This window comes from Capsicum annuum, chromosome 11 (assembly GCF_002878395.1).
Source record: "Capsicum annuum cultivar UCD-10X-F1 chromosome 11, UCD10Xv1.1, whole genome shotgun sequence".
NCBI classification, from domain to species: Eukaryota; Viridiplantae; Streptophyta; class Magnoliopsida; order Solanales; family Solanaceae; genus Capsicum; species Capsicum annuum.
In genome coordinates this window covers 164,983,755-164,996,237 of record NC_061121.1, presented here as the reverse complement: position 1 = coordinate 164,996,237, position 12,483 = coordinate 164,983,755, and the positions used below count along the sequence as shown (strand labels likewise).

Genomic DNA, 12,483 nt, shown 5'->3' with positions numbered 1-12,483 from the left:
TTAAAGGCTCAAATCTAAATATATATCTACATCTACTTTCAAATTATTGAAAATTATTAAAATTAATTGAAAAAGTATTTAAAAAGTAAATTATAATTAATATTTTATGTATAATTAATATTTCATGTATAATTAATATATATATATATATATATATATATATATATTATGTCGGTTTGATTCGGATTCGATTTAACTTATTTTTTGTTAACACCAAACCAAACCAAGAATGATCAATTTTTTTCTAACGCCAAACCAATCAAACCAAATCATAAGTTGATTTTTTTTTCTCGATTTGTTTTGATTCGTCGGTTCGATTTGACTGTGTAACAGAATTGACCTTACACCTGATTTAAAAAATAAAAAAATCGCACGCCTACCTCACCCGCGAAATTTAACCCTTGGGTGAGAATTACCCAAAGGCCATATAAGGAGAGAATAGTACATTCTCTCAACCTATCTATGCAAATATAACAAAGCTTAAAGACGAGAAATTAAATTTCAAAAATATATGAATGAGCTACCAGCTGTACAGATAATATTGCACAAACATTCAAACTGAGTAATTGTTGACATAAAAGATGCAAACAACATTCAGAAAGTTAGACAGACCAGTAACGACTGTACTTAACATAAGCACTGCAAAGTAAATTACAACACAAAGAAAGGATATTGACCCCCAACTCCAAGAGAAGAAAAGGAAGGATGATTTCAAGAGAGAGACAAAACAATTTGTGCAGCCAAATAGCACTGTACATAAATTACAGCACAGAAGTGTTCTCCAGCTTTCCTTTTCCACAGATGTTAGATCCTTAAGGAACCAACAGCATTGGATTATTCCCCGTCCACAAAAGCCATGACCAAATCGAACCCCCCTCACATCCAATTATGTTGCAAAAGAATTCTCTGAAGTAAACCGAACCTAAATGATTGCATGCACGAGGAGATAGATTGAACAGCCTCTCCACGGTGAACTTTTTGTGATCTAAGAACAGCCTCTCCACAGTGACCTTTTTGTGATCTATGTCCAAGTCCCCATCAGCAACGAAGCAATAAAATAGAGATCACACTGGCTTAACTCACCACTTTCAGGAATTTGTGTTCTTCTTCTCTTCGAGAACAGAACCCTCTTTAAGTGCAATGTGTGCCTCATTTTCCCTTCCCAGTGCAAAAAGAGAAGCAGCCTGTAAATACGAAGCAATATGCCATACAGGAGATATTACTTGTGCCTGTACTGCATCATTCAGGGCTTCCTGTGACATATCACTCATGAGATAAGACAGACTACGCCGTGCATACACAGTTGGGGAGACCATGGTTCCAACATCGATAAACTGTATAAACCAATCCAAGTATTAAATGAATGATGCACTTTAAATAGATTAAATCTACTCTTCTAAGCACTCATTAATAATCTCAAGAACATGTTAACATCTCTTTAGACCATTTTGTTACTTAATCAACTGTATAAAGCATTAGACTACTAACATTTATCTCGTCTAAGAACACACATCTGAAAAGTACAAATTGGAACCTCAAGTTTGGAAGAAGAGTCTTGCTACTCATATTGAAACCCGTGGAAACTGAACCTATCACGGAGGATCGTGAATTCCTACCTGTGTATAGCATTCGACAGCAGCCTTAGCATCTTTGTGCCTGAAAGCAGCATCACCCTTTTTCTTGGAGTTCAATGTTTCCTGCATCTGATTTGTCCACATCTGGAATGAAAGCTGCAAGCAACATCAAAAAAGTGTGCCTACCATTAGACTTTGATAATTGGCTCCAAAGCTGTACAACAACTTGGATTTGATTTAATGAACAAGCAATAAGTTACAAAAAGAAAGTTCTTTTAACAGCTGAGCAACTTCCTCTCCAAAGCGTCTCACTGGTTGAAGCGCGCACAATCATTCAATAGGCATTGGGAACTTATAAGTAAAAGAGTAAGCCACAAATACATATTTTTCTCTGCTGTTTCTGACTGTAGGGATGGCAATTGGGCGGCGCGGTTTTGACCATATGCGGGTGCAGGACGAGTTAAAACTATTTTGTTGAAAATTTAATGCGGGGTGGGGCGGACAGGTTGGACAAATCAGAGTCTTAAGTTAGATCCAGTTCTTCTGAACTAAATAGTTTTAAGAACTACTGGTAGGTATAAACACAATAAATTATGCGGAGTGGGTTTATGTGGGATGGGTTGCAAACAACAAAATGTGCAATGCAAGAGGGAATGGGTGAAATATTTGCAAGTTTACATGGGCTTTCTCACAACCCCACCGTTTGCCAACCCTGTTTCTGAGAACTTCCTTTGCAACAGGCCATTTGTCCATGAGGAAACTGGTTTAGACAAAATTCAAATCAATTTGCTTATAGAAATCCTATCATCAGGATGACCTCTCAAGATGAAGTCACAACAATGATCTAATCTGATTTTTTGGATGAGATTCTCTAAGTATAACCTTTTTTAGCAGTTGAAACATGTGGAACAACACTTCTTAAACATAAAACAGCATCAAGAAGCTCACTGGTTGTTAGGATTCTCTATATGAGAGAATCACTACAAAGCAAATCATAAAGAAGGGATAAGCAGCAGGTGGAAGAAATGTGAGGCCCCCTCCTGCACACATGCAAGAGGAGAAAAGATCCGCGTACGGCATGAGGTTACTGTGTCAGTGTTTTGAAGATAAAAACACTGAAACGGAATGGGTGTACACAAGATGAGGACATCAATTCCTCAAAACTATTACTAACAGACAAACCTCAGTAGCTGCTCCTTCATCGTCTTTGTACCCAAGCTTTTCTAAAATCTCATGGATGGCAGTTAGATCCATTCTTAAGCAGGCTTCACCAAGTGGAGACAGAGACATAGTTTCACCATCACGTGATATACCCATCAAAGCATGAGAAGGAACCTGCAAAACAAGTATCAAAACTTCATCACAGCTAAATTCCATCATCAATGTGATCTCTGACAATTTTCAGTCATCTAATGTAGGAATTAATATTTAGGGACAATAATATAACCTAAAATGTTTCTTTTTTAAAAAAAAAAAAAAATGGAACTATTATATTCCTCAGCAGTAAAGGATGCTGAACACCTCCAAAAATAGTTACAAAAGAGAACTTAGAGTCTAGAATTACAATGCTCCTAAGAAATCTACAAATTCATCTACGTCCTCTATACAATTCTCCTTGCACCAAAAAAATAGCGTGACAAGACAATTCCATTTTACATCATTAATGGACCTGACTTTGTCTTCGAAGCATCTCCCATTTCTTTCCGTCCATACTGACCACCAAATGCAGGAGGGTATCATCCTCCACCACTTCTTTTGACTCTTGCTACCACCTCTTCTGATCCAACAACTTAACAAATCAGCTGTGTGCTCAGGCATTGTCCATTCCAATTTAGTGAGGGTCAAGAACAAATGCCAAAGTTGAGCAATGTAGAAATAAGTGGTTATTTGGTTCCCCAGTTTCATTGCATAAAAAACATCTAGGAACTAGTGTCCTTCCCTTCTTCTGGAGAACTTCTTGAGTGAGACATGCCCTTCTGACCACTAGCCAAGTGAAACATTTCACTCTAGTAGGAACCTGAATCTTCCATAGGGTTTCAGAGCTTTGATACTTCCCCCTGTACTGAGTTGTTTTCCTTCTTGTAGAGTCTATTCACTGTGAGAATGTCATCTTCTGTGTGTTTCCACCTTAGAGAATCTGGATTAGTAGTTGTGCCCTGAAAACTTCTAGCACATTCAACATGTTTGTCATCCTGTCCACTTCCCAATCATTGAGATGTCTTCTGAATGTGAGGTTCCAACCTTGAGGAGACCAACATTCCAACACTGTAGCTTCAATGTTGCTTCTTAGAAACATCAAGTCAGGAAAGGATTCCTGAGAGTTGATTGGCCTATCCGGTGGTCTTTCCAGAAGAGAGTTTTGTGACCATTTCCTACTCTTATTCTGGTATGTCAATGCAATTTGGGCTAAGATGATCTGATTGCTCTCCACACACCAACCCCATTAGTGCTATTGACCTCATTTGTGACCCAATGACTTTCTTGGCCATATTTGTAAGAAATGACCTCTTTCCAGAGAGAAGCTTCCCCATTAAACCTCCACAACCACTTCATGAGGAGACACTGGTTGTGTAACTTTAGGTTTCTAATGGATAATCCTCCCTGGTTCTTGCTCAGCTGAGTTACTTCCCATTTCACTAAATTGAATCCTCCACCTTCCTTGTTTCCTTTCCATAAAAAATCTCTTCTAAGTCTGTTTAACTTCTTGGATACACTGGAGGGGACAGGGAACAAAGACATCACATAGGTGGGGAGGGAGTCCAAAACAGAGTTGATAAGAGTGATTCGGCCCCCAAGTGACAAGTACTGAGCTTTCCATTGAGATAATCTTTTCATTGTCTTCTCTATGATCTTGTCCCAGATTTCTACATCTTTGTGCTTGTTACCAAGGGGTATGCCTAGATAGACAGTAGGGAGATTGCCTACCCCACAACCAAGAATACCAGCAAGAGTCGGACCGTTGTTCACTTCTTTGATAGGGAACAAATTGTTTTTCCTCCAGTTTGCCTTCAAACCAGACACAGCTTCAAAAATAACCATCACTCTGATATATCTGATCTACTCTTCTATTGCTTCACAAAAGATTAAAGTATCATCTGAATAGAGCAAATGACAGATCTCCAAATCACCCATGCCTTGGCTGTTTAGCTTGAAACCCCTAACCCAATTATTTTGAAGAGATGTTCTAACCATACTGCCGAGACCTTCCATGGCAAGGATGAAAAAGAAAGGGGAGAGAGGGTCTCCTTGCCTGAGACCCCTTTCAGAGGGAAAAAACCAACAGGTTCTCCATTTACCAGAATGGAGAATCTGATAGTTTTAATGCAAAAACTTATCCACTTCAACCATCTGTCCCCAAATCCCATTTGCTTGAGGATGTTAAGGAGATAGTCCCAGTTGACATGATCAAAAGCTTTCTTAATGTCTAGTTTGCACATTAAGCAAGCCATTTCTCCTCTAGTTCTTGTGTCAACACATTCACTTACTATTAAGAGCGGCATCTATTATCTGTCTCCCCTTGATGAAGGCCATTTGATGTTTGTTAACCAAACCAGCTATCACCTTTTTCAGTCTCTCAGCCAAAGCTTTGGCCAATATTTTGTAAACCCCAGAGATCAGGCTAATTGGCCTGAAATCTCTTCATTCAGCTGCTCCTGCTTTCTTGGAAATGAGAGCCACATAAGTGGCATTCAGACTTCTTTCAAACACTTGGTGGTCGTGGAAATATTGCATAGTTCCCATGATATCCCCCTTGATCAACTCCCAGAAGGTCGGGTAGAAGTTAATTGGGGCCTTGTCAGTAGCACATGACCTGATAGCCTCTAGGATTTCCTCTTCATCAAAGTTCCTTTGCAGCCAAATTTGGTCTTCTGTGGAGATTACTGTTGCATCATGGATTTTAAATTCAGGTCTCCAATCCTCCGTCTCTTCGTATAGATTCTGGTAAAAAGCTTGAGCAGCATTTTTAATAGCTTCCGAGTCCGTGATGGTGAGACCTTCTACTTTGAGGGAATCTATGGAGTTATATCTCTTGTGGGCATTGGCCATTTTGTGAAAAAATTTTGTGTTTTTATCACCATGTTTCAACCATTTAATTCTTGATCTTTGTCTCCAAGCTATTTCCTCTCTCTTGGCAATTTCTTCAAACTCCATAGCTAGATTGGTTTTTTGCACGAGCTCATCATCATAAAGGGTTCTGTGCTCCTGAAGAGTTTCTCAGGAGCTGATCTGCAGCAAGATCTCTTCTTTCTTTTGTTTCCAATTCACTCTCTAATTTCTGCTCCATTGTGTTAGCTCTTTTTTTAGGAGCTTGAGCTTGTTCGCCAAAATGTAAGCTGGTCTTCCTGTACCTGGGGAAGAGTTCCACCAGCCCTTCACCTTATCCTTGAACCCTTCGACTTCAAGCCACCAATTTTTGAATTTAAAGTAGGATTTTTTGAACGCCCAATCACCATATGTTAATAAAATTGGGTTGTGATTAGAACCTAGTCTTGGGAGTAGTGTTTATTTAACCTGAGTGAATGAATCTTCCCATTCAGTAAAGGAACCGGTCAATTCTGGATGCACTATTCTGACTTTCACCCCTTCTCCATGTGTAAGACCCTCCATTGAAAGTCACTAATACAGTCAGAGAATTTAGCCATTGCCCCAGTAAACCTATTGCAATTTTCCCTTTCAGACACAAATCTTGTTACATTAAAGTCGCCACATACCACCCAACGCCCTTCACAAATAGTTCTGATGACGTCCAGCTCATTCCAAAGATCTCTTCTGATAACCCTATTGCAGTTGGCATAAACTGCACTAAGGTACCATATCAACTCCTGGCTTATGCCGGTGAATTTACAAGTGATCGATTGGCTTCCAGTATCAATCAGCTCTCCCAACCATTCTCTCTTATCCCACAAGATAAGAATTCCCCCACTACTTCCCCTGGCCTCCAGGTGAGCTGCACCTACCCACCTACCCATCTGTTGGACCAAAGATCCCCTGTCAGACTCTTGACATCCCCTTCCAGTATAGTTTCTATGAGAACCTGAATGTTGGCACCCATTGATGGACTAGTCGTTTTACCAACTTTCTTTTATCTACCCCATAAGCCCCCTGACATTCCAAGGTAGAATTTTGACCTTCATTGATCACTGATAGGTGGTCTCCTCCCTTTCCTCAATTCACTTCTTGGCTCCCCATCTTTGTATTTCACCTCAAAGATTAAATTTCGAACTTCCTTCGGCACCAAGTGATTACAATTAGTTGGTTCTTTTGGCTGCTCTCTCCTCTGGTCCAATTTGCCAAACAAAACCTCAGCATCTTTCTCTAAACCATCAAACAATGCCCCAAATTCCTTGCTAAGTCTGATGATATTTTGTTTTACCCAAGAGGAGGTTCTGATCTCTACATCTTTATTTTGTTCATCGAAGGTGCCTTTAACTTTGAGGTGAGCCTATCGGAGGTGATTCTTCAGAGAAGTCTCTTCTTCAGTTTCAATCCATCCCCAGCATTTATCTCCGAATTCTTTCATGGTGTTGGCTGACCAAAGATGAAGAGGAAGGCCAAGAACACGAATCCATGACCAAGCAAATTTTTGTCCTGCTGGATAAGTACCAGACAGTGGCGACCACCAATCCAACTCCAGAGACTTTCCTTGTTTCTTCCATTTCCCAAGAATAATGTGTTCTGCAACTTCTCTTGAGTGGAACTCGAATAGGAATTGAGTCCCATTCATATCATAAATCTGAAAATTGGCTATTTTCCAAGTCTGTTCACGTCATTTCTAGTTGGGATCTCGTGGCACTCCGGGAAGCTTCCCACAAGGCATCTCCTGGTGGGATTTCTTTCACTCTGGATGCCGGGAATAGTTGTTCTCTGATCAGAGGGTGTGGTTTCTTCCTGCAGAGTCCACTTGCTTCTTGCTAAAACTTCTTTATAGGTGTCTTCTCTCCTTAAAGACTGTTGCGTCAGAGTTACTGTGGTTGCGGATTCTGGAGCATTCCTATGCATTGAAGGCTCTCTATTAATGAAGCATTCAATGCGGTTGGCGAGACTCAACCAGCCCTCATTAGGTTTGTTTTCAGGAATAATGATCACCGCCCTGGAATGACCATTAACCGAGATAACAGAAAGAAACCTGCCAAACTTGTTGAACTTAAGAGAGCCAAAAAAAGAGGTGGAAAGATCTCTAACTTTCCAGGTCTTGAAGGACCTTCCTTTAAACTCAGATGCTTCATACATTCTTCTGCATATCCAGCTCAGAACCCCCTACTTAGAGTCATCCTCCTCGTATATAATCTAGCACTTTCTACCCATTCAAACCACCTCTCAGACGAAGACTTTGTTTCTGAGATGTCGTAGGACTTCCCCCCTGACCTGAAGTAAATACGATTGTCCATTGGCTGGAGAAAAGGCTTTGAAGGAACGAGAGAAGACGGAGGGAAAGTTCCGGTGGTGAAAGACCACCGGAAGAGGGTTCCAAAGGCCCGAAAGGAGCCTTTAGAGAAAAGTTTTGGGATTAGTTATAATAAAAGAAATTTCACTTTTTCAACTAGGACATGGAAATATTTTGGAGACAAAATTAACCTAAAATGTTTCTTACCTTATCCAAATTACCGTTTTTACTAATTTAAATAATACAGACTAGGACCAGATTAACAGATAGAAAATTAAAAGCATTCAGACTAGGACCAGATTAACAGATAGAAAATTAAATGCATTCATCAATGTCGCATCACAGAGTGTACAAAGCATTCATCAATCATTTCTTAAATATATCGTATATATAACTTTTTACAGCTTCAAGGGACTCGATAACACCGGGAAGAGAGTGATTAGATACATAAAAGCATCAAATTAGGCTCCCACTATTATTTTTGATAACCGAGAAATCCCCAACAGACAACGGGGATACAGTTCGAAACCCGCTGGATATTGGATCCCGTCTACCTTTTTCCACTTAAATGTCAGGCATTATCCGCAGCTCTGTTCAAACTCACATTTTATTCAAGACCAAATCCATGAGAGCACTAGGCTCCAAATAGTTTATAATGGTATAAAAATATAAATCATATTTTTCGCAACAAGATCTTGGTCATGGTACACCCACTGACCGGCTATAACAACTTCCACACCCCATGATTTAGCACTCAAACTGAAGAATGGAATGCCGATCACAAAACTGCAGCTACTTTTCAATAAACCAACTTATTAGAATTCTGCAGGTTGCAAGGCACTTCATGCGTCAGGGAAATAAATTTCCTGTTGAAACAAAATGGAAATAACTGCAAATTTTGATGTCAGGGAAATTTATGAGTGATCACATTATAAAATAACAATTGGACGTATCACAACCAGTCTGTGCTTATTAGTTGGCGCACACACCTACAGGAATTCGTGACAAAATATCAGCTTCTGACTAACGACCATCCACAATATAATGTCTACCAAACTGCTTGATCATATTCTCTTTCACTGATACAGAGCTCTCGACAAAAAAAGCAGCTCGCAGGACAAACTTATAAAAAGAAAATATCTGCAGAAACAAAAACTGAAAACTAAAACCAGAAAAGCACACAAGCAGGACAGAAGCAGCTATGACAATCCATCCCAGCTGTATTTTTTTGGACAATATGGAGAGGAAGGAACAGAAGATGTTTTTGAAGGAGTGGAAACCTCAGTCCCTTCTTGGAAAGCAAGCTGCCTTATGAACCTTTTTTCTTTCTTTGGATACTGAGAAACTCCCAAAGGCTAGCGGCCCAAGGTTTCAAAATCTAAGAATAATGAGGGGGAGGCCTCTATCCTTCTCCACTTACCACTTTGGTCTGCAGTAATATTTGAACCTGAGACATGCGCTGAACCCACATCATGTGTTTCCCTCTTACCACTAGACCAAAATCTTGGGGGCCTATTTATGCACTTATAATAGTTTCCATAAGTTTGTTGATGTAAATGATGTAAATCATTTTTCGGGCATTGTCAACACCAATTTTACTTGGAAGTCCTTTCCTTCAGTACATTTTGCATCCTTGTACACCAACTAATGAAAGTTTTACTTGATTTTTAAAAAAAAAAAAAAAAAAACAGGTGGAAAAAACAAATATCAAACTCAGCAGAAACCTTAAAGATACTAATAGATAGTAACACCAGAACAAGAAAAAAGTACCTCAGTTTCTTTCTGAAGAGGAAATAAAGCAGTAACTAGTGACTTTGGATTTGGCCGCTCACGTGGCTCGTATTGCAGACATCTTGAAGCTATCCTTACCAATTCAGTTCCATCATCAGAAGAAAATTGTCCTTCCAAACAAGAATCAGTAAGCATCTGAAGATTCCGGTCTTTAATCAGATCTAGGGCCTGACAAAAACAGATGCAGAATTAGAAGGGATGAGCACAACAAAACACGGTTTGTGGGTACCTGGCCAATGACCTAACTATAACAACCAGATATCTTTTATCATAAACAGTTATGATATAATTGATCCTACTTTACCACCATTTAGTCGCTATAGCACCGCTTGTCTTCAACAATTGGTGAAACCAACCCCCAACACGCCAACACACACAAAAAAAAATTGAATTTGATGCCTGATTTACGCTATTTTGCTAAGCTTGAAGTTCTCATTTTTCATTTTCTCACAGGTAAGAACAATAAAATTATATGATACAAATTATCGCTTCAACATGATTCAGACTGTTCAGATAACTTTCAACGAGCCGTCTAAGCATCACTACTGAAATTGAACAAGATAGTTTACTAAAGAATAGGAAAGGTGGGTTCATGGGGTGTCAGTAATGGCTTCTTCTAGGAACCTAGTCAACGAAGACAGCAATGAATTGCGAGAGTCTATGATTTGAACCGAGTTTTTTTGTACAAACAGCTCCCGAGTGTCCACTGCATTCAGGGAGAACAAAACAGCCAGGATTTCTCTATTTAGGGAACAATGTTAGAAGTTAGGTGTCAACACTTAGAGAGCCCATATAAGTTCTAATCGACAATATCTTCGAACTCATAACTGCCTTTGATCAAAAAGATTTTCTCACTCATATAAAAGATGGACCGGACATAAATTAGGATGAATGAAGAACACTAACATGTCATGTTTTCTTGTCCCAAAAGAAAGTAAAGCAATATCATCTTCAGTTAGCAGAAAAGAGCATTACGTGGCTTGGAGGAATATGTTTTCCACTGAGAAGGTCAAGCAACAGCGTCCCAAAGCTATACATGACGCTCTCTGGGGTAATTCTTCCTACAAAAATTTCAAAATAACTGAGTGAACCATGATAAGTTTAAAAACTCATAGCCAGAAATATTAGATTATAGTATAGTAATGTATAGAGATTAATGAAGCAACTATTCCAAAGAGATAATAGTAACTAGGTAAATGAATAAACGAATGCCATAAATGTAAAAAATTGCTTGTAAAGAAGGCTCCCCCTTCAACCTTCTAAGTAAACAAATAAAGATAATCACACAATGTACTGGGAACACACAAGAGGCAGCAAAATCATCCTGCTCCTCTCTAAACTCCCCTCTTCCTCTTCCTTTCCTCTTAAGAGGGGAGGGGCAGTATCACATAACAAAAACCAAGGTCATCAATGAGAGAATATGATGAACTCTTCAGAAAGAAGTCCTTCGACACATTAAACATCAACTTTTAGATTGTTGTTTATGACTCGGTCACCTTTTATACATTTTATATAAATGGAGTAGGTTCAAGTTTAACCAAGCTTGTTAGACATCAAGAGACTATAAATGAGAACAACAACAACAAACCCAGTGTATTCCCACCTAGTGGGGTCTAGGGGGGTAAGATGTACGCAGTCCATACCTCTACCTCTAGAGAAGTAGAAAGGCTGTTTCCGATAGACCCCCGGCTCAAGTCACGAGATACCACACAAACTCATAGTAAAGCACAGAACTAGATTACATAACATAAATACGGCACCCATAAGTATTAGAAAACAGAGAAAAGCACACAGATTCGTAATAAAACATGGAACACGGAATCAAAACAAGAATAAAACCCCCACCAAGTAATTCCCTACACTAGCGACCCAAACCGGCCCTAGTCTTCTGCCCTAATTCGCGTCCTCCAGACCTTCCTATCTAGGGTCATGTCCTCGGTGAGCTGTAACTGCTCCATGTCCCGCCTAATCACCTCACCCCAGTACTTCTTCGGCCTACCCCTACCCCGCCTAAAACCATCCAACGCTAGCCTCTCACACCTACGAACCGGGGCATCCATGCCCCTCCTCTTCACGTATCCGAACCATCTCAATCGGGCTTCCCGCATCTTGCACTCCACTGAAGTCACACCAACCTTCTCCCGGATAGTCTCATTCCGAACTCTATCCCCTCTAGTCAGCCCACACATCCAGCGCAACATCCGCATTTCTGCCACCTTCATTTTTTGGATGTGGGAGTTCTTAACTGGCCAACACTCCGCTCCATACAACATGGCCGGACGGACTACCACCCTGTAGAATTTGCCTTTCAGCTTGGGCGGCACCTTCTTATCACAACACCCCCGACGCGAGCTTCCACTTCATCCATCCCGCCCCAATACGGTGCGAGACATCCTCGTCAATCTCACCGTTACTCTGGATCACGGACCCGAGATACTTGAAACTATCCCTCTTACATACCTCCTGTGATTCCAGCTTCACTACTACCTCATTCTCCCGCCTCACGTCATTAAAGTTACATTCCACATACTCTGTCTTGCTTCTGCTCACCCTGAACCCTTTAGACTCAAGAGTTTGCCTCCACACCTCTAATTTGTCATTCACACCCCCTCGAGTCTCATCTATCAGAACTACATCGTCTCCAAAAAGCATACACCAAGGCACCTCCCCTTGAATACGCCGCGTCAACACATCCATCACCAACGCAAACAAAAAGGGACTAAGAGTAGATCC

The 12,483-nt window shown here is 40.2% G+C and overlaps 1 protein-coding gene across 2 annotated transcripts in view; it reads right to left on the bottom strand.

Moving 5' to 3' along the window:
- Positions 1-512: 512 nt before the first annotated feature.
- Positions 513-12,483, bottom strand: part of LOC107853277 (serine/threonine-protein kinase BSK7) — a 23,702-nt gene continuing 11,731 nt past the window's right edge. For both annotated transcript variants that reach the window (XM_047399051.1, XM_047399050.1), the window contains exons 7-11: positions 10,726-10,811; positions 9,730-9,918; positions 2,757-2,909; positions 1,617-1,730; positions 513-1,334 (exon numbers count right to left, since the gene is read on the bottom strand). In XM_047399051.1, the coding sequence (XP_047255007.1) occupies positions 1,089-1,334; positions 1,617-1,730; positions 2,757-2,909; positions 9,730-9,918; positions 10,726-10,811 (788 nt within the window). In that variant the 3' untranslated portion in view covers positions 513-1,088. The remainder of the gene's footprint in view (positions 1,335-1,616; positions 1,731-2,756; positions 2,910-9,729; positions 9,919-10,725; positions 10,812-12,483) is intronic.